At 35.2% G+C, this 27,883-nt stretch overlaps 1 protein-coding gene across 1 annotated transcript in view; it reads left to right on the top strand.

Annotated features, from left to right (window-relative positions):
- LOC150098060 (solute carrier family 53 member 1-like) overlaps positions 1 to 27,883 on the top strand; it is a 235,703-nt gene that overhangs the window by 118,077 nt on the left and 89,743 nt on the right. The window contains exons 8-9 of the mRNA XM_090406669.1: positions 17 to 95; positions 8,014 to 8,201. Of these exons, the coding sequence (XP_090262795.1) occupies positions 17 to 95; positions 8,014 to 8,201 (267 nt within the window). The remainder of the gene's footprint in view (positions 1 to 16; positions 96 to 8,013; positions 8,202 to 27,883) is intronic.

Here is a 27,883-nt window from a genome sequence, read left to right as displayed (position 1 = left end):
TTTCTTTAAATTCCAGCAATCTCCAAAGACTGTATTCAGAGTTGGAGTGTTTACTGGTGCTTTTGTTGTACTAGCTGTGGCAGTAGCATTGTCAGGTTAGTTCATTTATTTATATGATGAATTAATAGAATAAGATTATTGTAAGAATTTGGCATTTTTTAAAATCTCCAAACAGCTTTTCATGCATTTTATGTTAAAAAAAAAAAAAAAAGTAAAGAAATGCATTTATTTTTCAAAATTAAAATAAAGATAGTAATAGACTTTTCAACAGCCTCTAAGAGTTATGTTTTTGATATGATGTTTAGGGCCTCCCTCGATGAGTCGAAGGACTCCTTGGAGTTGCCCATAATAATAATAATAATAATTATCAAGGATGGCCTTTGGTTGAAAAGACCTGTGTCCAAGACATATCTATCTAAGACACAAAGATGTTTTGTAAGAACACTCACAGCTGAAGGTCAGTGCACCAGTCTCTTACAGAGATAGCAAGGTTTTTCACTCCTGGAAATGTAAGTTTTTTTATTCCATAAGATGGTCATACTGGGAGAATATGCAATTAATAAACATAACAGAGTAGAATTAACCACCCTATCAGAGCATCAATTAGGTTTCTGTGAAGTCAAATTACTTGGCCAGTGACCACTGAGTCTAAGACATTGAGAGAAGATGAGATTAGACAGCCTTTCTATGTGTAGTTTCCATTATATAAATTGCATACACAATTTATATAATATTTAACATTGATAGCATCAATGTTAAATCACCTAAAATATTCCAACAGTAGTTCTGGTGTTATATTATTTCCATCAACTTAGAAGTATTTTCAGAAATCTTCTGCAAAGAGAAGTATAGTATAACAGTTAGAGTATGGTTGGATGGTCTCAAAGAGAGTGGAATTGTTATGTTTGTATACTAATGTAAGGAGTATCAGAAATAAGGGAATTGAGTTTGTTACATTGATGGAGTCATTATGCCCAAAAATATTGGTATAAGTGAAACTTGGTTATCTGAGGATTATGCATTGTCATGCATAGAGATAAAGGAATGAAGAATTTTCTAGAAGGAAGGAACATCAGAAGAGGAGGGGACCTTTGTTAAATAGCAGCAGAATTGTGTCCACTAAGGGTGGAAGTTGAAAATGGTAGTACATGTGAATATTTTGAATCATTTTTGTGTGAAGTTGAAATTAATAGAGTATATTTTTCTAATAGGATGTTTATATAGGCCAGGAAATGTAGAGAGCACAGATTGCTATTGCAATCTGTGCTCTCTCCGATACATTCTATATCGAAACAGAATGTGCTGTATCGAAACTCCGATACAGCACAACTAGCAATATTTATTCAAGGAGTTGATGAGGATTTCAACATCACAGAAGAATTATTGGCACTTCGGCCGTTAAAAGGAACAGCTACCGGTGAAGATATATTTGAAACAGTCAACACAGTCTTCGAGAGATTTGGGCTTAAATGGAGTTCACTATCTGGCATATACACTGATAGAGCCCCTGCAATGGTTGGTGCACAGAAGGGATTTATTGGAATAGTTCATAAAAGAGCAATAGAACTACAGATCCATCCAGAAGATTTAACAAATTTTCACTGCATTATCCACCAACAAAATCTGTGTGCAAAATCGATTAAATTCGCAAATGTTATGGAAGTTGTAGTAGCCAGTATTAACTTTATTAAGTCACGTGCACTTAATCATCGCCAATTTAAGGAATATTTGGCAGACCTATTTTCGAATTATGAAGATGTGTTGTATTATTGTGAAGTGAGGTGGTTGAGTAAAGGTAAAATGTTAAAACGATTTTATGATCTGAGACAAGACATTGCAGATTTTATGAACATAAAAGGAAACACAATTAACCAAGTAAAAGAAGATGGATGCGTGATTTAGCATTCTTTGTAGATGTCACCGGATACCTAAACAGACTGAATCTTAAATTGCAAAAACAAGGACAATTGGTTCCTGAACTGCATGAACATGTCAAAGCTTTTTGTAATAAACTAAGATTGTTGGAAAGTCAGATAAGAGCTAAAAATTGTTATCATTTTCCTACTTTAACAACTCATAAAAATATCCCTTATAATTGTTATGGAGATGAACTGAAGGCACTAATAGAGCAATTTGATACAAGGTTTGCCGACTTCAAAAACAAAGCCTCCACATTTGCTATATTTGCTCGTCCAATGGATGCTGATGTAAATAATGTGCCAGAAAACTTACAGATGGAACTTATTGAGCTTCAGGCAGATTTAGTGCTAAAATCACAATTTAACAACATTGCTTTGACAGATTTTTATAAATTTTATTTGGTGGAAAAAAAATATACAAATTTATGCACCTTTTCAAGAAAAATCATTTGTCTTCTCGGCAGCACATATATGTATGAACAGTTTTTTTCGAGGATGAAATACAATAAATCAAAAATTCGGACAAGAGTAACGGAAGAAAACCTCGAAAATTCTATGCAATTATCCTTAGGTAATATTAACGTCAATATTGATAGTCTCATAGTGAAGTGTAAGGCCAATCTTCACATTATATTGTTATGTCATTCATTATATTATAAAATTTATGTAGAGCTTTATACCATCATCATCATCATCATCAAATTCCTGCCATGTACCCTCAAGGGGGTGAACAGGATATGATAGCACTACATGAAAAAATTACATCATTACTAACTTCCTATCTACAATTTTCCTCCAAATCAGTCTGTTACTTGTCAAGACTCCAACATTATCATATCTTATATTTCTATCGTCTGAGGCACTTTGTACCGTATCAATCCACCTATATCTTGGTCTTCCTCTGGTCATTTTCCTGCCAACCTGGCAGAGAACACTTGTTTTGCTAATCTTTTCTCTCCCATTCCATTTAAGTGACCATACCATCTGAGATTAGCTCTGCTAAAGCATTCCTGGATGCTGACAATGTCAAGTTCTTTCCTAATATCCTCATTTTTAATATGATATTGCCATTGATGCCATCTGTTCACACCTCTAATCTTTCTCAGGACTCTCATATCTGCGGTCTCTAGTCTTTGGTCAAGTGTTTTGCTTCTGACCCAGCTCTCAGATCCATAAGTTAAAACTGGTTTGAATACTGTCTTGTATACAGCTAATTTAGTGTTCCGACTAATTTCTCTCTTATTCCATATGAATTTATTCAATTGACTTCCCACCATACCAGCTTTGCTGATTCTGTTGTCTATTTCTATATTGAATTTACCATCTTCAGTAAAAATCGTGCCTAAGTAGCTGAAATGTTTTACTTGTTCCACAGGTTCTCTGTTCACACAGTTGAAATTTTCAATGATTCTGTCTATTTTCATTGTCTTTGTCTTTTTATTGCTGACCTTTATGCCATATCTATTACAACAGTTATTCAATTTAGTCAGGGAATCTTGTAGCAGATTTATTTAGAAGTATAACATCATCTGCATAAAGCAAAGAACTGACATTAACATCTCCAATTTTGATATCATGTTTAATACCACTTTCCTTCATAATGTGATCCATATAGATAATGAATAACATAGGGGATAATGTACATCCTTGTCTCACACCAGATTTAACACTGAACCATCTTCCTGTACTTCCTTCAATTCTAACCACTGACTTATTACTCAAATAAAGACTGAGTATGCTTGATATAATGCCCCAATGACACCATATAGCTGTAGCATATTGAATAGCTTCTCTCTTGGCACCTTGTCATATGCCTTTTCCAAATCGACAAAACTTAAATACAGATCTTTGTTGTATTCCCATGCTTTCTCGACTATTTGTCGTAAAGTGAAGATCTGATCCTGACAGCCTCTATTTGGCCTGAATCTAGCTTGTTCTTCACCCAGCTTTTCTTCCACAATTCTTCTCAATCGTTTCTCAAGTATGCTTGCATAGATCTTTCCAGGAACACTTTGTAGGGAAATACCTCTGTAATTCTCACATTCAGTTTTATTTCCCTTTTTATGCATGGGTACTATGAGAGCTCTACTCCAATCATCGGAAATTCATCCCTCTTTCCAGGCCTTCTGAACTATGCAGTGCAGCCACTGTAAGACCATATTTTATACCACCATACTTCAGCATTTCTGGTCGAATATCATCCACTCCTGCTGCCTTTCCACAATTTAAGCCTTTGATGGCTTTTTCTACTTCAAGTATGGATATGTTTTCCTGACTGCATGCCTGGTCAGTGTTTTTTACCACTGTGCTGTCATCACTGCTTGTTTCATTTAGCAGTTTTTCAAAGTAATTACTCCATACTTCAAGGATATCTTTTTCTCCTGTTTTCATGTCACCTTTATCACTATAACTCCTTTTACAGCACTCTTTCCTCTATTTCTAAGCTTCTTCAACAACCTCCAGAATATCTTACCACTTTCTTGATATTTATTTTATATATTCTTGCCAAAGTCCTCCCATGACTTTTGTTTAGCTAGTTTTATACAGTGTTTAGTATTCTTGCATTTGTCTCTGTATTCTCTAAGAGCACAAGTTGGCTTATTTGCCAGGAACTTTTGATATGCTTTCTTCTTTTCCTTCACTGTCTCTTTAACTTCCTGTGTCCACCATGGAGTTCTAATTTTTCTATCCTTGCAGACAACTTCACCACATGCCTCTCTAGCTGAGTCAATCAGCTAGAGAGGCATGGGCTTTCTTCAAGGCTTGCCACTGAATCTCCAAGGTTTGATTCCTGTTCTCAAACTCTTTCATTTTTTCTTCAATAATCTTTGTGTATTTTAGTCTACAGTTCATATCTGACAGCTGCTCAACTTTTATTCGCTTTAAAACTTTCTTACATGTTATTCTTTTCAATATGAAATTCAATTTTATCCTGCTCAAGACTAAATAGTGATCACTTCCAATTTCAAATCCTCTGTACATTCTGGTGTCCTGCACCAGGGAGAAAACATCACTATCAACAATAACACAGTCAATGAGACTTTTCTTATTCCTTGCCTCTTCTCCCCATGTGAATTTGTGCACATTTTTATGTAGGAACATGGTGTTAGTAATAACCAGTCCATGTCCTGAGCAGAAATCCAACAGATATTTGCCATTATTATTAGCTTTGCTCTTTTCTCCAAGCTTTATACCAAAGCATTATATTATAAATAAATGAAATATGAAGTAGCAACTTGTTTTAATTCATTTCATATTAATTGATTTTATTTAATAATTTGGTCCGGCCCTTGACTCGGAGACAGAATGACAATTTGGCCCCCGAACTAGGAAAGGTTGCCCATTCCTGGTGTAGATGCATAATATCTGAAATTTTATGGAAAATAAATAAATTTAATTTATTTTATTTAATTTAAAAATTAAAAAAAAAAAAAAAAAATTATAATTAATTTTTAATATATACCTCCTCTCTTCCATATTCTGACTCTTCTTGTACATTACAGCTGGTCTGTAATGTACAGGAAGAGGCAGAATATGGAAGAGAGGAAGAGAGATTGCCTGTCCCATTTTACTGCTACTTGCAGAATCATTATTATATTTGATTGAAGATCGGATTTTGTGCAGGAGTTGTCGATTCTTTGATACTATATCAATAAACTCTGAACATGACATGTTTCTGTAATGGGTTTTAACGAGTATGATAGATTTAACTGTGTCCAGTTGCAAGCGATTCCTTTCATTTGTCCATAACGAATTCATCAATGAAAAAATTCATTCAATAGAAGCATTTGATCCTGGTAAGGTCAAACAAAAACTTATAATTGAAGCTATTTCACTGTAAGTAATTTGTTCCTTTTTAAAATGACCAAAGATTTCTTTCCACCTATCCTCAAGTTTACAACTGGCATTATTCCATTCATTAATTTTATACTCAGTTGCATACATTTTAACATGGCTGTACTCATCAAATAAGTTCTCTTCATTTAAGTTGAAATTTGGTAAGATGGTCTTAATTTCTTTGACACATTCCATTAAATTTTCTAAAGATATAGGTGTGTTCAAGCAAGCCCATTCCATTTTAGTAAATACACTAAACTGATTTTGAGTCCATTCTTGAATATATTGAATTACACTGAAGTAGAAATTGGAGATGTTGTCTCTAAATGATGATTCAGTTATTAAACCTTCTTCACAAAGATTTTTCATTTCGATTTTCACGCAATAAAATTTTCGTAATAAGAATGTGAAAAAGATCCTTCAATTTTTCATTGAAATTACACTTTCTTTTGGGCATTTTGTAACAAACGGTATAACTTTATTAATTTAAAAAATACAATATTCACAATTAATACGAGAATGCAAGAATACGAAATGAACAGTTCAAAACTAGGTTATATCACATACCTGTGATATAACCTACTGAAGCGTGAAGCTTAGTTCGCATTGCATACCATATCTGATGGTCCGAAATATTTCTCATTGTTGAAAGAAAATGAACTGTTGTGGTGCGTTAATATTCAAAAACATGTTAACCAATGAGAAACATTTCGGACCGTTGGATATCATATGCTATGCGAACTAAGCTTGAGACAAAAGATTGCTAAAAATTTACGGCCAACCAGACGAACAAAATAGATGCCGTGGTTGCGATTATAGCCATAGCCAGGTCTTGGACAGCAGGGTTTTTTCCCATTTATCTTGGGGTTTTTCATCCCACAAAGCAGGCAAACCGGCCTTGAAAACTCAACATTACGGACATAGGATACACAGGGGCATAGGGTTGACCACCTTATCCTGTGAACAGCTTAAGGTCTGATGATTAATTAACCCTTGACACCGCAAGGTAAAAGAGGGAAAAGGAAGATGAGATGAGATGAGATATGTATATATATATGTATATACACACACACACACACACGGAGAGAGGGATTAAATATTTGCATGAGGAATTTATGGCTCAAGCTAAGAAGGGAACTAGTATAGTAAGGATAGAAAAAATTAGAATGTGAGAGGAGACTAGCACCAATCCAAGGAGTTCTTTTGCTATGCAGCCACTAGGAGGAAAAATTATCACTTTATTAGGATGTTTCATTCTGGGAAAGGCAGTCAGTTTTGTTCCTAAAGAGAAAGGGAGGGTTAAAGAATTAGAAGTGAATGAAGATGATGTATTCCAAATACTGAGCACTGTGGATATCAGTAAGGCACTGAAGCTAAATAAGATTTCACCATGTTTTAAGAGAATGTGCTAAGGAGCTGACCCTGCCATTGACCTGGTGTTTAATGAATGTCTTATATTGGGAAAAATTCCTACAGAGGGGTAGGATAGTACCATTGCATGAGTTGTAATAGAATGGTGTGTGGCTATGGGTGTGTGTGTGTGTGGATACTAGAAAAGATATATATGAGAGAGAGTGAAGTAGGGCCTCTACCACAATATAATACATATTGTGGTAGAGGCCCTACCACAATATATATATATATATATATATATATATATATATATATGACACATCCGGTTTGTTCTTTGATTGCATTGAACATATTAATTTGAAGTGGAGTGCATACAATTCATATTCAACTCTGGTAATTTTTAAGACATTTCTGGGCACAGTAGAATACTGAGCTGAAACTTATTTCATTTTTCAAAGCAGTGAAAATCTTAGATTTCAGTTAACATATTAATTTGAAATGAATCACATGCAATTCATATTCAACTCTTATGTAATTTTTTAAGATATTTTATAATTTTCTTATATAAGTTAAAATTCAAAAAATGATATTCTGGGCACAGCAGAATATTGGGCTGAAACTTATTTAATTTTTAAGGCAGTGAAAATCTTAGACTGCTTAAATGTCATTGTATAATTTTTACTAGTTCAAAAAAAAAAAAAACTACTTTAATTACCAATAATTCCCCCTACAGTTTGAGAGCCTTTTGTTTATACAGATAGAAATAGAAGAATTGAGTATATAATATTTAGATGAAGAAAAAATTCTGGCTTGCCAGTATTAATATAGTAATCTTAGTGATTATATAAAAGAAAAAAATATTAATAGAGCTAAACTCAGTGTTTAGTTTATATTATTGTTTTAGCTATTTTCAGACAAACTGCAGATGATTGGAGAATCGTTTTTCGTTTGTACAGAGGCCCTCTGTTTGTTATATTATTTATTTTTTTAATTGGAATAAATGTATATGGTTGGAGAGCTTCAGGAGTAAATCATGTACTTATATTTGAGTTGGACCCTCGAAATCATTTGTCTGGACAACATTTTGTAGAAGTAAGTATTTGTTTTCAAAATCCTCCTTGAATTACTATTTTAATGATGCAAAGGATTGTTTTATTATTATTTTTATGACATAATATGACAGTAAATCTTCACAAGCCTAGATATAGCTGATCTGGATCAGTGGATGGATGGATGGAGCAATATAATTCACTGTACAAGCTGGGAAGTCTAACTTTATAACCTCTGATAATGCAACACCTTTTCCTCTTAGCATTCTCACTGATGGTGTTCTTGGCTCTGTGACATATGAATGTTCAGAGTGGTCGTTGTGCAAGTACGCTCTGTTATTTAAGTTAAAATATTTTAATTTAATAATAATTATTATTATTGTAAGGAACCTCTGTGGAATCCAAATATTCATCACAGGAGACCTACACTATCCTTACAGTATCTATTGTATGTCTCCTTGTATGCATTCCTTGATAAAGCAGTCATAATAGACTCTGGCAACCAGTTCTGCTCATTGACCACTCTCCAAGCAAAAAATATAATGTAACATCCCTTGCTTATCATATTTGTTTTCCATGCATGATCCCCTTTGTTCTGCTCACTTTAGATAGGTGCTGAAATATTTACTTTGTATCAATCCTATAAAACCCTTTTAGTAACTTAAATGTTTCTATCAAATCTCCTCTTTTCCACTTATCAGTCAACTTCTGCAACCCAAACAAACCCTGCAGTCTGTTGTTATAGAGAGCATTCTACAGACCACTCACCACCTTAGCCACTCTCCTCTGGATCCTCTTTGCCACTTCCTCATCTCCAAGACCAGGTCTGTGCTCAGTATTCAGATGTGACTGTATCAAAGCCTTATAAAGAGGAAATGATAACTTCCTTATCTTTGTTTTTTAGTGTGTTCTTCGATAACAAAGTAATCCTATGAGCCACTATTATTATTGTGGATCCTGAACAGTTGAAAAGTGATGAAAGAAAAGAAAAGCATGTTATTTTAAGTGACAGATTGAAAGAACAACTTGAAGAGGTGTTTTTGACAGAAAAATTGCTGAAGAATTTGGCATAAGCCCACAGATAGTGTGAGATGTTAAACAAAAAAAATCAATAAAGTTTTTTTTATTTTATTAGATTTTTATGGTACAGAGACATCAGAGGTCATACTATGCCAGCATACAGGTTACAGCAGTGCATATGGTAAACAGTTAGTAGGACAATTACAAATATCCTTGTCCTTGGTGAGATTCGAACTCACAGCTTCTTCACTGGAGAGCGGATATGCTATCTGGGAAGTAATAAAAGCAATGTATCAAATAGGTAGACATAAAAGAGGCTGAAAAGGGTGTTTGAAGAAGCAGTATATAAGTGATATATGCAACAATGCTGGCCTGGTTAGCTGAGTCGGTGTGTCCACTGTCCAACCTACAGGTTATGGATTTGCATTTGGCTGTAGGCATTTATATATGTGATTATCTTTAGGTAAGAGATGAATTTCATTGTCTCTGGTGCAAGACCACAACAACTGGAGACCTGGCATGACTTGAAAAAATTCCATGTTTGGTCTCTAAAGTAAAGTTTACAGATTATTTTAAAAAAATATAAAAATAAATGAAAATGTAAATTGCTGTGGTTTAGTAATTCTGTGAGAAGTTTTTGGTATTGAGACCACATTATATTGTAAATAAAGTGTTTAATAAAAAAAATAAGCAATTATAATCCTACAAGTTTCATAAGTTGTCGGACTTACATCATTGGGAATGCTAGTACAAAAATATTTTTGTATATAAAACTATTTAAAAAAAATAATAATAAAAAATTCTTAGTCCACCCGTGGTACTACTATATTATAGATTTACAGTCTTTCATGGGCAAGAGTCAAATAAAAAAAAATTAATGGTGTTGGTGTAGATGGCATTGAGCTTAAGCAGTAGTAGAAAGGTTTGTAAAATATTTTGAATTCTGCAGTTTTATTTGTTGTTCAGGGGTTGTGGCAATTTAGATAAAGATATAGATAAAGATGTGGTTGAAGCACCTAAGTGGTGATGTTGAAAGTATTGACCTATTTAGAAAAAATTTTAATGATATAATCATACAACAGATGAATCAATTCATTATTCTTAAATATATAATTTTTTTTTGTTCTAATGCTAATGGGACCCATTGCTTAAAGTCTGTTGGAATAGGCGGGGCTAAAGAAGCAAAGATGCACATAATATTGCATATTGTCTACTTCAACTCACAAAATGGGTTCACACAGGAGATTACAAAGGACTGATTTCACAAGTATATTCATTGCTCCTGTAGTCAGGAGGTATCTGACAGAAGTGTTAAAATTTCAAATGACCAGTTTAGGGCACATCTGATTCTTGATAGTGCCCTAACATATCCAGATAATCTGTTCAGCAAGGATGGCAAAATAATATGCTTGATACAGCTTTCTTAATACAGTCAGTGGATCATTGGTCTGCAAAATTATCCCATCATGTGTTATGTGATGGTTGTGTTGGATGAACAAGATGACACAATAGAAAAAAATGTTGGAAAATGTCAAAATGTTAGATTAATTATCAGTATATCAAGTTTTCTATGGCTGTTTTTAACTGGGCTAGTGCATGGAGGAACATGCTAAAAAAAAACTTGCAAGGCATAGATGATGCCACTGACTTTCTGATTGTGCTTAGGCCAGTTGAATAGATCAAAACCACACAAGAAAATGTTCAAGATTGGCTTGAACTAGATAGATACCCTGAACTTCAGCTGCTGACAGAGGAAGAAATTGTTGCAGATGTTGCTAAGGATTCTTCTATGAAAGAGGGGTCAGATAACATACCACTAGATAACACAGATAAACCAGATGAATATGATTAAGGAGAAACTTAGTAATTACAAAAATGGCATTGATGCAAGTGATGAAGGGAATATGTCATTCCCTTTATCAAATCAAGAATTTCATGCTTGTTATGGGCACTTAAGATCTGTGAGGATGATCATAATTAAAAATAAAAACTGCAGATGTCTCTTAAATATAGTTTGACAGTTTCTTCAAGTTGCATCAGTATGAGCAAGAATTATTTTAATTTTAGTTTGAGCTTTAAGTCTTCTGATATGATTATCATAATACTTAAATTTTTCAATTTAATCCATTGAAAAATCTATGGATTAAATCTAATCCATAGATTAATCAGTGGATTTTTCAGTCTGAATATATTTAAACAAAATTTCAAATGACATTTATATTTGATATTTTTTTCAGATAGACTCAAACTGCAGTGTTTGTTTGAGATAAGAACTAAAAACAAAACAAATATATAGATATATATGATATTACAGATTTACTTGGCTGAGAGACATATTTGAAGCAGATTAAATGACTGGAAGCTGAGAGAGAAAAATAGAAATACTATTTTTAATTTAAATAAATTGCACAACTAGTTTTGTCTTTTTGGAAGACGCAGTCATGATCTCATGAATACCAAAGTTGGATAGCAGCACAGTGACAATCAGAAAGATTATAGCAGTTATTATAGAGGTTAGTGTTCAGATGTGATGGATTGAGGATGATTTCCTTAGATTCCACAATTCTTCTCTTAAGTTCACATAGCATCTAAAGATATTCTCTGATTTGTTCCAGATGACTGGATGAGTGATAGAATTTTTATCATTAGGGTCAGTAGATTTAATAATGTAATTAGACCGTGCGCTAGCTCTAGTTCTGACATATGTGATGTCTCTCACATGCTCTTCCATTCATAATTCACTGGATTTTTCAGTCTGACCAAAATAGGGCATGTTGTAGTTGCACCAAAGATGGTAAATGCTGGGATATTTTAAGCTGTTATGTTTTTGTTTAGGTGTTCTGAGTAAGGAACAGAGCTTAGACAGAGGAGTGAAAGAAGTCCAGATTTTAAATATCTTGAGAACTTTAGCTAACTTAGGAGAAATGGAGCTGATATATGGTAGAGATATTATAGCCTTTTACATCATCCCCTATGTTTAGTATGGTGAGGAGATGGATTAAATAGTAGCTTTCTATCTGTTTAAAATAACCATTTTACTAAAAGGTTGTAAGAAGAAACGAGCTTTTTTGTTGATATCCTTTGTTTGCAGAAGAGCACATTTACCTAATGTAGAGATAATGCCAAGTTTTTGAAGCAGATAATGATGAAATTGTGCATAAAGATATCTATTGGTGTGTGAGTGGGTTTTTTATAAATGGAGATTTTCAATTTTTCAGATACACAAGTGCATCTGATATCTAGGAATGGGAGAGGGCCATCAACTTATTCCAAAGTGAATTGTATTTTTGGGTGTTGATTGTTGAGATAGTTTAAGAATCAGGTCCATAACTCCAGATTAAGAAAATATTATCTATATATCGCTTTCATAACCTAGGCTTTAATGGGAATGAAGTGATAACTTTTTTCTTCAAATGTTTCCTCCAAGTATAAAAAAGATTCATCGTGGGAAGTTCATTCAACTGACAACATATTTATCATACTGAATCTTAAAATGCTTAATACTCCTTGCATTAACAGCACATTCTGATAATGTACTGACAATTCTCCATGTAAAAAATCTACTCCTCACACCTCTCTTCATCACACTCTTACTTAACTTCCAGGGATTGCCTCTGATTTTTCCCCTCTCGTCCCTTACTCTTTTTATAATCCTCTCTGGATTAATCTGATAAAATCCTCTAACTAACTTAAATGCCTTTATCATATCACCTTTTTCCCTCCTATCCAACAAACTCTGCAATCCACATTTCTAAAACCTCTCTCCATAGCCAGCATTCCAAAGTCCTAATATTGTCTTAGTCACTCATCTCTGAACCCTCTCCAATGTTTCCACATCAAACTGAAAATAGGTGACCAAATTTGAGCACAATAGTCCAAATGTGGTCTGACCAGTGCTTTATACAGTGGCACAACCACTTCCTTATCCCTTATTGTTAGAGTATACTTCTTATCATAGCATCACTACAACAATGTGCAGCCTTTGCAAAACTTGCAATATGCTCTTTAGACAAATCTCGAATCTCATCCACTTCCTGCAGTACAGCACCATCAATATAGTATAATGCCTTACATTTCTGCACTCCAAAATGCAACACCTTACACTTATTAATATTGAAACTACAACTCCACTCCTTTGTCCAAGTCAAAACTCTATTCAAATCTTTCTGAAAGGAATTAACATCAGCAGTGCTACTTATAATTCTCCCCAACTTTGCACCATCAGCAAACAGCTGAAGATTCTTAGTCAGTCCACATGATATATCATTTATAAACAAGTTAAACAGCAAGGGCCTAAGCACAGAACCCTGGGCATGCCACTGGTTACCATCATTTTTTGAGACACTGCTCCATCATACACAACTTGTTGTATCGTTCAGAGAACCAATGTCCAATCCACCTAACCAATATACTATCTATTCCCATCCTCTGGAGCTTGTACACCAACTTATCATATGGTAATCTCAAATGCTTTTGCAAAATCCAAGAATATCATTGTGTATGATTCTCCCTTATTTAACACAGTTCACGAATTGGATTTCTGTCATAAAATGCAAGTAAACTGCTAAAACAGGACCTACCCTTTGCAAATCCATGCTGACCATAGTAAAGAATGCCATGTCCATCAACCCAATCCTGTATTCCATCCCTAACCAATCTCTCCAACACCTTGCTTACAACTGCAGTTATACAGACTGGTCTATAATTGGAAACTTCTGTCCTATAATCATGCTTGTGGAGTGGTACTATTTTGCCTTGTTTCCACTCCTTAGGAATCCTTCCCACTGCAAAAATTTCCTTAAATAACCAGATCTCTGAAAATAATTTGATCTTTAACACTCTGAACATAATCTTCAGAATTCTTAAGGAAAGAAGAGGTCGAGGCTGATAATTTGGCCAAATATTTTGAGAGTTTATATGTAGGAGAATCAATGCCTGTTAAAATGGATTTAAATGGAGTATTTTCCTTATAAATTTTTGGTAATCCATATAATAGGGGGAAACAAAGGATGAAGTGAACAAATCGACAGTCATAAATTTCTAGAAAATTCTGTAGTGGTTCTCAGAAGATTGTTTGCGGGATTATGAAGTTCATGAATTGGATTTCTGTTAAGAATAGAGTAATATTTGTTTAGTAATTGCAACATTTTGTAGAATACTACAAATAAGATCCTTTGAAAGAATGTACAGCACATCCACAAAGTCTTAAGCATGAAAGCTTGTTGAAGAAGTAATTGGAGTCCATGTTACATTGTCTCAGTTTGAATCATAATGATGGCTTATCAGCGCTGGAATTTTGAGAGATATTATTTATCTTAAGCAACTGTTATTAGAATATCTTTTGCTCAATCAACTGTAGAGCAGTTATTATTATTAAGAGAGAGATCTCTAGGGAGTCGGGAACTTATTGAGGAAGGCCATACTATTTGTACCAGCTGTCATACCAGTTCTTGAATTTATTCATGCTACTTGCCCACATAACATCCAATGGTAGTCCATTCGAATCATGCACTACTCTAAGAGAGAAAAATCTAGCCCTAATCCCCTTCTTACCAGCATCCATTCTCAGCTTACAAGGATGTCCTTTCCCCACCCTCCATAAAATGAAAAATTCCATCAACTGAAATAATGTATGACCCTTTCAGAAGTTTGTACATCTCAATCATATACATTCTCAATCTGTCTTCATAATCTGTATTCCACAATCCTGATATTCATTTTTGACACCCTCCTTTGCACTCGCTCCACTGTATCAGAATCACCATGGAAACAGGAGACCATACCTGTGTGCAGTAGTCCAAGTGAGTTCTTATCAAGGCCTTGTAAAGAGACAAAATGACTTCCTTATCTTTATATGTCAAAGTTTATTTTCAGCATTACCATTATTCTCTGAGTTGTATTTAAATTTTTGCTATATGATCCTTGAACTTCAATTTCCTGTCTACTAAAACTCCAAGATTCCTAGCCTCATCAGTTTCTTCAAGCATAATCCCACCAATATAATATGATATTGGATCACCCCAAGTGCATGACTTTACATTTATTAACATTGAAATGACAGCCATTTTCACATGCCTGCAATTCCTGCCTATTCAAATTATTCTGCAAGTACTGTATATCAGCAGTACTCCTGATTACCCTACCTATCTCTGCATCACCACTAAGGACCGGTTACCCTGAATTTTGCAGATTCACACCCCCCATATATCACTTTTTGATATCTGTCAGTCAGCCATCCTCTTATCCATTACAATAGTTTATAATCTAATTCCACATTCTCCAATTTAGCAACAGTATTATATGCTGTATTTTGTCAAAAGTCTTAGCAAAATCCAAACTTATCATGGTGTATCCATTCCCCTTGTCTAAGTCAGTGGTAACATTATTATAGAATATGAGCAAGTTGCTAAAACATGACATATCCTTAGTAAACCCATGCTGTTCATTGCAAAGTAGAGATTCTCTGTCAACCCATTTCTGAATGCAAGCCCCTAACCAACTTTTCCAAAATCTTCACCACCATTCCTGAGATACTGATTGGTTGTCGGTATCTCAGGAGTGTTGATATGTCGGTCTTTGCACCACCCTTGTGCAATGGGATTACTACATTCTTTCCACTCCTGCAGAATCTTCCCTGTTCTGAGACTCAAATTATATAGCCTGGTCAAGGGAATAGCCACTTCAGTTGAACACTCTTTTAGCATCCATGCTGATATCCCATCATCATCCCAGTTCTTGCTGCAGAATTCTTATTCAGTTTATTATTTTAGAGGGGAACCTGTGGCATAGTATAATTATTAAAAACAACACGTAAGTGTTGTTTTTAATAATTATACTATGTAATAACTTTAAACCACAGTAATAACTTTAATTAATAAATAAGGTAGATATTTCATACTAAAACTAATAGTACATCTTCAGTGTTACAAACAGATAGGAATAGAATACAAGTAACAAACATTCGGTGGATCACCTATTAAAATACAATGTTGTCGCGAGATAGGAAATGAAAGAAATTAATAAATAATTAATATTTAAGATAATTAGTTTTATTTAATGATTACATAAAATAAAAGTCTCCCAGATCTTTGAGAGAGAGAGAGGCAATCATTTCGATTTAAATTCGGTCGGTGTAAAAAAGCTTCACAACTTTCTTTAAAGAGGCGTTCATATTTGAACCTGCATCTATGTAGGAGAATAGCTTTATCCCACTGGATATTATGGGTAGTGGTAATACTGTGTTGTGCTAGACCAGACTTCTGAGGTTTGTTGTAATCAATATAATATTGATGTTCTTTAATTCTTTTTTCCACAGGACGGCCAGTTTGTCCAAAATAAGAAACATCACATTTACAAGGAATTTGGTAAACGCTAGCCAAAGACAGAGATGACAGTTTATCTTTTGTAGAAGGCAATAAGGAAAAAAATTCAACAGATTTCCTGGAAAAAATCAAGGATTTAAAAATCAAAGAGTCTGAGTTGTTAGTCAGTTTCGACATTGTATCTCTGTTTATCAATATCCCATTAGCCGACACAGTCAATTTATTATACAAAGATTACCCTCCAGATATCGCAAAGATTTTCGAATTTGTTATCCATTCAGGTTATTTTAGTTGGAAAAACAAGTTCTACAAAGTTGAAGGTACTGCTATGGGTAGTCCTTTGTCTCCACCTTTGGCTAACTATTTTTTGAAACAATTCAAAGAGACTATGTTTTCATCCATTCACCCTCAACCATCTCTTTGGTATCGATGTCGATGATGTTTTTGCCGTTTGGTCACATACTGAAGATGATTCCACCTTTCTACAACAGATAAATATCCTTCATCCTCGTATCTAATTCACATGGAAAAGGAAAATTCTGGTACTTTATAATTTTTGGACATCCTGCTTACTCAAACTTCTTCTGGTACCTTATCTACAAGCATCTTTCGAAAGCCCACATTTACTGCTAGATACATTCATAAAAAGTCTGCTCACCACACCTCTCAAAAATTTGGCATTCTTAAATCTCTAATTAATAGGGCACATAAGGTTTGCTCTTCTCCAGAAATCTTACAACAAGAACTTTCCATCATGAAAAAGTTAATGGAATCTAATAATTACCACCTTAATCAAATCCAACAGATAATTGAATCTTATGTTCCAATACCTAAGGTTTCTTCAACAGTTCGCAGAGTTCCAATCCCCTACATTCCAGGAATCTCAGAACCTATAGGTAGAATTTTAAAAAAGTACCAATTGATTCCCACTTATATTCCTATCGACAAAATTTCTTCCTTATTGCCTTCTACAAAAGAAAAACTGTCATCTCTGTCTTTGGCTGGAGTTTACCAAATTCCTTTTGAATGCGATGTTTCTTATTTTGGACAAACTGGCCGTTCTGTGGAAAAAAGAATTAAAGAACATCAATATTATATTGATTACAACAAACCTCAGAAGTCTGGTCTAGCAAAGCACAGCACAGTATTACCACTACATATAATATCCAGTGGGATAAAGCTATTCTCCTTCATAGATGCAGGTTCAAATATGAACGCCTCTTTAAAGGAAGTTGTGAAGCTTTTTTTTACACCGACAGAATTTAAATCAAAATGATTGCCTCTCTCTCTTGAAGATCTGGGAGACTTTTATTTTATGTAATTTAAAAAAACCTAACTAATTATCTTAAATATTAATTATTTATTAATTTCTTTCATTTCCTAGCTTGCGACAACATTGTATTTTAATAGGTGATCCACCGAATGTTCGTTACTTGTATTCTATTCCTATCTGTTTGTAACACTGAAGATGTAGTACTATTAGTTTTAGTATGAAATATCTACCTTATTTATTAATTAAAGTTATTACTGTAGACTTACGTGTTGTTTTTAATACTTATTCAGTTTGGGAAATAGCTCTAGTACTTTCTCATCCACATGAGTTTCCTCATGCAGTGAAGAGGTAGCAGTGAGTTCATTGTTGCATATACCAGGTTGATAGCTTTTAGCAAAATGGCTGCTCATTAGTTGAACAATCACTTCTGCATAAGTCACCCACATACCATCTGCATTCAGTAGAGTTATTCTTTCAATTTCAATTCTTTCTTTTACTTGCAGCATAATGATAGAATTCTTCTGGGTTGTCTTTAATTGCAGAGTCAGTTTCTTTTCATACATGGACCTAGCTTTCTGTACAGACTTTTTTGCCCTGCTGCTTATAATTACCATAACTGACATGCATGTGATATTCCTTCCACATCATCTTTTTCTTACAAATCTCTTGCTTAATTAGATTACATCATTTCCTCCTGCTCTATTCATTCTTCAAATTCTACAGACACATTCAGATATCGCATCTTTAAGTATTTTTTTAAATACTTCCCCCACACCATCAAAATCCACACCATGGCACAGAACCCCGCATATCCCTTAGGTGGTCATCATTTCCTGCTTTATAGTTCAACATGTAACCTTTTCTGAATACAACATTCATAAACTTGGCCACTTCCCAAGTGAGTATTGCATGATCACTGTGACAGTGATCAAAATACAACATGATGCAACAGGAAGCAAAATAGTTACGTCTTTAACTGAAACTCCTTCTGTCACATGCTGCTTGAGGAAGTTGTCTCGAAACATCTCAATGAAGTCATTTTCATTTTTCTCATGCGGTTTCATAACTACCCAGTCAATGTTCAGATAATTAAAGTCCCCATCAAGATTACTCTTTTCGCACCCATGGTATTTATTTGTTGATGTATTTTTTTTTCACTAACAATCGATCCACCAGGTCTGTAACAGCACCCCACTGTGTATTTAATCTTGTTAGACTCCACCTCACATCAGATGGCTTCAAACCCACTGCCACATGAAAAATTGTTACTAGTATTACAGTCATGAGTCAACTCTTACAGGATTTAAGATATTTGATATCATTAGCACTATTCCCCCTCCTCTCCTATCCTGTGTATCCTTCCTAAAAATACTGTACTCTTTGCACATGATACCAGTTAGTACCTCTGCTTCTGATAGTCAAGTCTCACTAATGACTACAACATGAGGTCCCAATATATTAACCGAGGCAACAAACTCTACTTTTTTGTTTCTGATACTCCTATCACTCATGTATAGACATGATAAATTAGCTTCATGCTATTTTGATTACACCTGTCTGTGGTCTACGTGACACAGTTTGGCATCTTGCAGATCTCTGTTCTTATCTAGTTCCTTACTTATGCTGACATTATTACACATGCTTGATTGATCCAAACTGGACAAATACAGAATTATTTTCTATTCATAATCATTTCTATAATAATAACCATCCCCAGGGGTGCTTAAGGGTCAAAGCTGTATAACTGAGAGGAGACCTCCACATAGCCTTTAAAGAAATGCGGAGAACCGACCAGGGCTTCTGATCTAACATCTAATCCTCACCTTCTCATGGTGCACCCTGTTGGGTATCTACCTGGATACTGAACGAACGAGGATGGGCTGACAATTTGGGATTTAGCTGACCAAATTGTATTCGTATTAGCTTAAACCAAAATACAAAATGATGGTACAACATGACAAAATTTCATACCGGCTGGGGCGTCACCCGGTTAAACATAGTCTCCCGTAGTTTTCACCAGGGAACCAGGGCGAACAGTGAAAAGTCAGCCACTGGAACAAATCTGAACACATATCCCAACTCAACATCACCAGAGGTAAAGATCGGTACTATCAACATAAGAAGCCTGAATGGCAAAGATATGGAGCTATGGCTGACGAATTAGATAAGTACCAGATCGACATAATAGGGGCGACAAAAACTGATGAGATCTTTCTGAGCAATAAATACAAAATGTTATATTCAGGCAATGAAAATCAAGGAAAAGAAGGAGCAGCCATAGTATTCAACAATAAATACGATGGCAGGCAGTCTCAAGTAGAGTGATGTCGGCAAATATATGAATGGGGAACTGGACAATGAGACTTATTTCTGCCTATCAAACCACAGAAGATTCTACTAAGGTAGAAGTGGAGTAATTTTTTGAGGCTTTAGAGAAAGCAACTGACACATTGAAAGAAGAAATGTTGGTCCTTATTGGGGATCTAAATAGCAGAGTAGGAAATGGTTGTCAGACATACAAAAATATTTTGGAAAAATTTGGAGAAAAGAGCAAAGCTAATAATAATGGCAAATACCTGTTGGATTTCTGCTCATGACATGCACTGGTTATTACTAACACCATGTTCCAACATAAAAATGTGCACAAATTCACATGGAGAGAAGAGGCTAGGAATAAGAAAAGTCTCATTGACTATGTTATTGTTGATAGTGATGTTTTCTGCCTTGTGCAGGACACCAGAGTGTACAGAGGATTTGAAATTAGAAGTGATCACTATTTAGTCTTGAGCAGGATAAAATTGTATTTCATATTGAAAAGAATAATATATAAGAAAGTTTTAAAGCGAATTAAAAGTTGAGCAGCTCTCAGATATGAACTGTAGACTAAAATACACAAAGATTATTGGAGAAAAAAATGAAAGAGTTTGAGAACAGGAACCAAACCTTTGAGATTCAGTGGCAAGCCTTAAAGAAAACCCTGATTGATTCATCCAGAGAGGCATGTGGTGAGGTTGTCTGCAAGGATAGAAAAAATCTCCATGGTGGACACGGGAAGTTAAAGAGGCAGTGAAGGAAAAGAAGAAAGGTTATCAAAAGTTCCTGGCAAATAAGTCAGCTTGTGCTCTTAGAGAATACAGAGACAGATGTAAAAAAGCTAAACACTGTGTAAAACTAGCTAAACAAAAGTCATGGGAGGACTTTGGCAAGAACATAGAAAATAAATATCAAGAAGGTGGCAAAATATTCTGGAGGTTGTTGAAGAAGCTTAGAAATGGAGGAAAGAGTAGTGTAAAAGAAATTAGAGAAATATAGGTGATATGAAAAAGGCGAAAAAGATATCCGTTGAAGTATGGAGTAATTTCTTCAAAAAATTGCTAAATGAAACTAGCTGTGATAGCACAGTGTTAAAAAACACTGAACAGGCATACAGTCAGGAATACATATCCATACTTCAAGTAGAAAAAGCCATCAAAAACCTGAAATGTGGAAAGGCAGCTGGAGTAGATGATATTCAACCAGAAATGCTGAAGTATTCTGGTATAAAAGTCTTACAGTGGCTACACTGCATAGTTCAGAAGGCCGGGACAGAGGTACAAATTCCCGATGATTGGAATAGAGCTCTCATAGTACCCATATACAAGAAGGGAAATAAAACTGAATGTGAGAATTACAGAGGTATTTCCCTACCGAATTGTGGAAGAAAAGCTTGGTGAAGAACAAGCTGGATTCAAGCCAAATAGAGGCTGTCAGAATCAGATCTTCATTTCACAGGCAGGACAGCAAATATCAGAATTTCAGAAGGCAAGGACTACATCCGGTTTCTCCAGTACAGCCACTCTGGTCTTGCAGACCATGCTCTGGATACACACCACAGAATACAGTGGAAGAAAGCCACGGTAATACACCGTAGTAAATTCAAATTTGAAAGGCTATTCATGGAATCAGTCTCAACCCTAAGAAACAGTTCAAACCTCAACAAATTTGGTTGCATGAGACTGCCCCAATTTTGGGAGACTTACATCAGAAGACCTTCAGCCCAATGGTCAAGAATACCTACATAGCCCACTAGGGGGCACCATCAGGACTTTTAGAAGAAACAATAGCTTCCTGCTTCGTCCTCATTTACTGTGTGTAGTACCTGCATGCACGTGTCTTTAAGTTCCTGTGTAGATGGCAACGTGACATTTCCAAAATATTGGAAATATAGATTAAAGTTTAGTTTAATTTATATCCGGTGTACGTTGTAAATTTCTTAAATTATTTAATAAGCATGTTTAAACAATGTCTAAGCCTTTCTATGAGAATCTTATTAATTTCTAAGATCTTCACTTTACTACAAATAGTTGAGAAATCATGGGAATGTAACAAAGATCTGTATTTAAGTTTTGTCGATCTGGAAAAGGCATATGACAAGGTGCCAAGAGAGCAACTATTCAATATTCTATAGTTATATGTTGTCAATGGGGTATTATATCAAGCAATACTTCGTCTTTATTTGAGTTATATGTCAGCAGTTAGAACTGAAGGAAGTACGGGAAGATGGTTTAATGTTAAATCCGGTGTGAGACAAGGATGTACATTATCCCCTCTGTTAATCATTATCTATATGGATCACATTATGAAGGAAAGTGGTATTAAACATGATATCAAAATTGTTAATGTCAGCTCTTTGCTTTATGCGGATGATGTTATACTTCTAAATAAATCCGCTACAAGTCTGAAAGATTCCCTGACTAAATTAAGTAGCTGGTGTAATAGATATGGTATGAAGGTCAGCAATAAAAAGACAAAGACAATGAAAATAGGAAGAATCATTGAAAATGTCAACTGTGTTGTGAATGGGGAACCTGTGGAACAAGTAAAACATTTCAGCTTCTTAGACACGATTTTTAGTGAAGATGGTAAATTAAATATGGAAATAGACAACAGAATCAACAAAGCTGGTATGGTAGGAAGTCAGTTGAATAAATTCATATGGAATAAGAGAGAAATTAGTCAGAACAGTAAATTAGCTGTATACAAGAATGTGTTCAAACCAGTTTTAACTTATGGATCTGAGAACTGGGTCAGAAGTAAAACACTTGACCAAAGACTAGAGACCGCAGATATGAGAGTCCTGAGAAAGATAGAGGTGTGAACTCGTTTTTCATATGACATCCTCATTTTTCATATTAAAAACGCCGATATTAGGAAAGAACTTGACATTGTCGGCATCCAGGAACGTTAGCATAGCTAATCTCAGGTGGTATGGTCACTTAATCAGAATTGGCGAGGAAAGATTAGCAAAACAAGTGTTCTCTGTCAGGTTGGCAGGAAAACGACCCAGAGGAAGACCAAGATATAGGTGGATTGATACAGTACAAAGTGCCTTAGATGATATAAATATAAGATCTGATAATGTTGGAGTCTTGACAAGTAACAGACTGATTTGGAGGAAAATTGTAGACAGGAAGTTAGTAATGATGTAAATTTTTCATGTACTACTATCATATCCTGTACACACCTTGAGGGTACATGACAGGAATTTGATGATGATAACCATCCCCAACGTTAACACAGTTACCTAACATTGTTGCTCTTACACACAGATTCTCACGATTCCTCCCATCAGAATTCAGTTTCCCTGACTGTCTGTGTTAGGTCTTATATCAATTAATAATTTTTCAAGACTCCTGATGCCAAACACATTCAAGTGTAGGCCATCCTTCTTATACAAATCCAATCTTCCCTCAAACTCACTGTGCACATCCAAATACTTGCTTCTATTCCTTCTACACAGCCTACACATCAAATCACTTGCCATCATAGCCCTTCTTCTTAATTCATTTTTATCATATCGAGGTAATGTACTTACTATTTTTGCTTTCTCACACTTCACTGTTGCCTCTTCCATCAACCCTTTCATGTCCTCTCTCATACTGAACTTAAGTCGTTAGTGCTTACTGCAATTATGATCACTTTTACTTTTCTTTTCTGTTTTTGAATTGCTTGCGTTATGTTTTAAATTTTTGGCATGTTTTATGATAGAGTTATTATATCAAATAGCATCCTTCTTTTTATAATCAACTTTACTTACTAGATTTTTGTTATTACACACTTACTTACATGATTCTGTGCTTTATTTTCCATTTTGTTGCTGAAATTTTTTATTCTTCCTGTGTTCCTCTAAATGCTCCTTAACTTTCTGTATTTTTCTCATCTGTCTAATAATCTGTTTTAGCCTAGCAACTCAGAGGTTAAATTATTTTCAAGATCCTCTTTAATATTGTCTTTAGTAGAGAAAATCTTCTTGTTCACTACTTTGCTGTTCTTGTTAGCATTTTGTTTCTTCTGCGTTTTTAGCACCATTTTACACCTGTATTTAATATGGAAATATTACAATAAAAATATATTATCAAGACACGAAATACTTTAAAAACATGAAAATCTACTCTAATATACTATAAAACTCTAATTATCTAAGGAAAAAACACAATAAAACATGAAAGTTTCATAAAATAAGTTGACCAGAGAGCTTATGGGAATACTCTCATTGGCATTCACGAATTGCCTTAGCGTGGACTACTTACAAAAACATAAATGCTGCCCAAGCATCTATATATTTGCTTTCTATTAGTCCATTTTGGTAAGGTTTCACTGGCCTGACAGCTGTTTTGAACTGGTTAGTTCTCCTTAGAGACTATGCAGAAACCATAAGAGAGCAAAAACTCTCATTCAGCACTAAGGAACTTGAAATGTTGGAGAGGTGTATTTTTTGTAATCGAATTCTCGGTCAGTGCGTAAAGTATTTGCTAAAATAAAGAGCTAAAAGGCTAAGGCAACTCATGAATGCCGGTGAGTGTATTCCTGTAAGCTCTATGGTCAACTCATTTTTACAAAACTTTCATAGTTTCTACATTCGGTTTTGAAATAATGCTGGATCTAATCTCCACTTTACTTATATAATTTTGCATCGCCAAACTGAAGCCTTTTGGCTCTTTATTTTAGTAAATACTTTACATACTGATGAAGAGTTCTCTTAATAAAAATACACCTCTCCAACATTTCAAGTTCCTTAGTACTGAATGAGAGTTTTGCTCTCTTAAGGTTTCTCCCTTATTTCTTCTGGATCTGGCTCCTGCTGATGGGGAGGAGGCTTAAGATTTCAGGAGAGTGAGTGGAGAGTTTTGCCTTGAGAGAACAATTTCAGTCTCTGGGGATTGGTGTTTTCTGGTAGGGCCTTTATTGGGGCCATGTTGGTGGGTGCTTTTCACTGGAATATGAGCGGTTCTGCTCAGTGGTAGTGTGAGCCTGCCACTGAGTGGAATCAGTGCTGAGTTGGACGATCTTTTGGTCACTCAGAGGGGAGTGGTCTGGGGGATCACCTGATTTTTAGAAAGGTGCTTTACTCAAACAGTGTGTGGTCTCTGAGGGGGAACCAACCAATTGGAAACAGCTGTCAAGCCAGTGAAACCTCAAAATGGACTAATAGAAAGCAAATATATAACTGCTTGGGCAGCGTTTATGTTTTCTAAGTTGTGTGCACTAAGGCAACTTGGAAATGCCGATGAGTGTTTTCCTGTAAGCTTTCTGGTCAACTTATTTTTATGAAGCTTTCATAATTTCTACATTCGACTTTGAAATAATGCTGGATCTAATATTCACTTTACTTATATAATTTTTATTGCTGAGCTGAAGACTTTTGGCTCTTTGTTTTAATAAATACTTTATGCACTGATCGAGAGTTTACAAAAAATACACCTTTCCGACATTTCAAGTTCCTTAGTACTGAGCGAGAGTTTTTTCTCTCTTAAGGTTTCTTCCAGAATTTCACTCCTGGTGAGGGAGGCTTAGATTTTGGGGGGTTTGCCTTGAGAGAGCAACTTGAGTCTCCAGGGAAAAGTGTTTTCAGGCATGGCCCGTGTGGGGCTTTGTCGTTGGATGCTTTTCCCTGGAATATGAGCAGCTCTGCTCAGTAGTAGGGTGAGCTGGAGAACCACTGAGTGGAACCAACGCTGAGTTGGACGATCTTTCGGTCACTCTTAGGGAGTGGTCCAGGGGATCACCTGATTTTTAGAGAGGTGTTTTCCTCAAATAGTACTTGGTCTCTGATGGGAACCAACCAGTTGGAAACAACTATCAGGCCAGTGAAATCTTATCCAAATGGACTAATAGAAAGCAAATATATAGCTGCTTTGGCAGTGTTTATGTTTTCTAAGTAGTCCACACTAAGGCAACTCATGAATGCCAGTGAGTGTATTTCCATAAAATCTCTGGTCAACTTATTTTTCAAAACTTTCATAGTTTCTACATTCGACTTTGAAATAATGCTGGATAATATCCACTTTACTTACATAACTTTGCATCGCCAAACTGAAGCCTTTTGGCACTTTATTTTAGTAAACACGACAAAAGAGATAAAAATCTCCAATTTTACATGAGCGACTACTCACAATATACCTCAAACCCAATTAAATTTTGTTTATTAAGTTCTCTACTATAAGGCTTGCATTATATGAGGGACGTCCAGAAAGTAAGTTCCATTTTTAAATATTTTCAATGTGATGGCAATGATGTTCATACGTGCTGAGTTTGTGGATTCCTTAGCAAGGTGTTGGTGCCATTTTCAGACATTCTCGCAGTGCATATGCTACTTGGTATGTGTTTATAATGTCTAAGAAAATCAAATCGCCCACTGCATGTGAAATTAGGTCAGTTATCCGTTTCTTGAATGTGAGGAATGTTAAAGCAGCTGAAATTCATTGGCAAATTATTGAGGTTTATGGAGAACATGCAGTGAGTGAATCAATGGTACAAAGATGGGTAAGACTTTTTAATGAAGGAAGTATAGATGTGCACGATGCTGAACAGAGTGGACGACCATCTTTAGTGACAGATGATTTGGTGTGTTCAGTTGAAGAGAAGTTGAGTAGGGGATTCACAATGGCATCACTCTCGCTGCAATTTCCAGAAGTTTCACATTCATGTCTTCATGAAATTGTGTGCACGCTGGATGCTGAAGTTGCTTACAGAACAACACAAAGTGAATCGGCTTGGCAGTGCGTTGGAATTCTTGACATGCTACCATGAGGATGGAGATGCTTTCCTGAGCAGACTTGTCACCAGTGTTAAATTTGTGATCCTTGTATAACTTATCTTCTACTTGTTAAATTGTGATCAAGTAACTTCTCTTATGAAGTTTACAAACTTCATAAGAGAAGTTACTTGATCACAATTTAACAAGTAGAAACCTTAATGAGAAAATAGTGCTTGCATCTTAGTATAAAATGAAATAAATATATTGAAAGAAATAATTGTTAACTCATACAAGAACATTGATTGTATAATATTTAGTTATAAGAATTTTGTATGTGAGAGGCTAGTTTTTACACTTGAAATAAGAGATTAAAGATTCCAGTTACTTCTTAGAAAATTTTGGAAAGGGGATTAATTTAGAATAGATGACATAGAGGTTAGCTTAAACAAAAACCAAAGCTCAAGGTCATAATTCCCGAATTGAGACTTCGTCACGTGTCAGTCGCGTGCACACGGACCGCATAATGTTTTAGCAGAAAAACGTTACTCTAATTGGTCAGTGAAATTGACTCCAGTAAGGGGGGAAGAAAAGGAATTGAAGAAGGTGCCGGTAGGGGTCATCATATAAAAGGGTTAGGAACCCCCCCCCCCCACGAGGCGTTTTTCCTCAGAGTTTTCTTCAAGAGTCTTTGTATAGGTCTCAAGCGGTTTTCCTGAGTGACGGGTTTGGAGTTTTCCCCGTCCAACACAATAAGGAAACAAAGTACGGGATTTCGATTCTGTGTTCCTATTGTAAGAAATGAGGGACGCCGTTTAGTTAAAAAGAGGAGAAGATAATGTCAGTGTGTTTCATCGTCCAGTGATCGTAACGAGAGAAAGAAAATTCTATAAAGGAGTCAGTGCCCATGTGGTGAATTTCACAGCCATAGAAAAGATGATCCTATTGTATGTCCTTGATTGAAGAATGTAAGGTAAAGATTGTGAAAGCCCATCTTAGTGCCAAAAGAACTTAGGAGTGATAAGTTATAGAAGAGTTCGTCCTAGGAAGGTAAAATATCGGAAAAGGTAGAGACCAGTGTAGAAGACCCAAGTCAA

Source organism: Typopeltis vanoorti, chromosome 16 (assembly GCF_054136105.1).
Source record: "Typopeltis vanoorti isolate ZY-2024b chromosome 16, IOZ_Tvanoo_1.0, whole genome shotgun sequence".
NCBI lineage: Eukaryota > Metazoa > Arthropoda > Arachnida > Uropygi > Thelyphonidae > Typopeltis > Typopeltis vanoorti.
The sequence above is the reverse complement of the archived record's forward strand: the minus strand, read 5'-3'. Positions and strand labels throughout refer to the sequence as shown.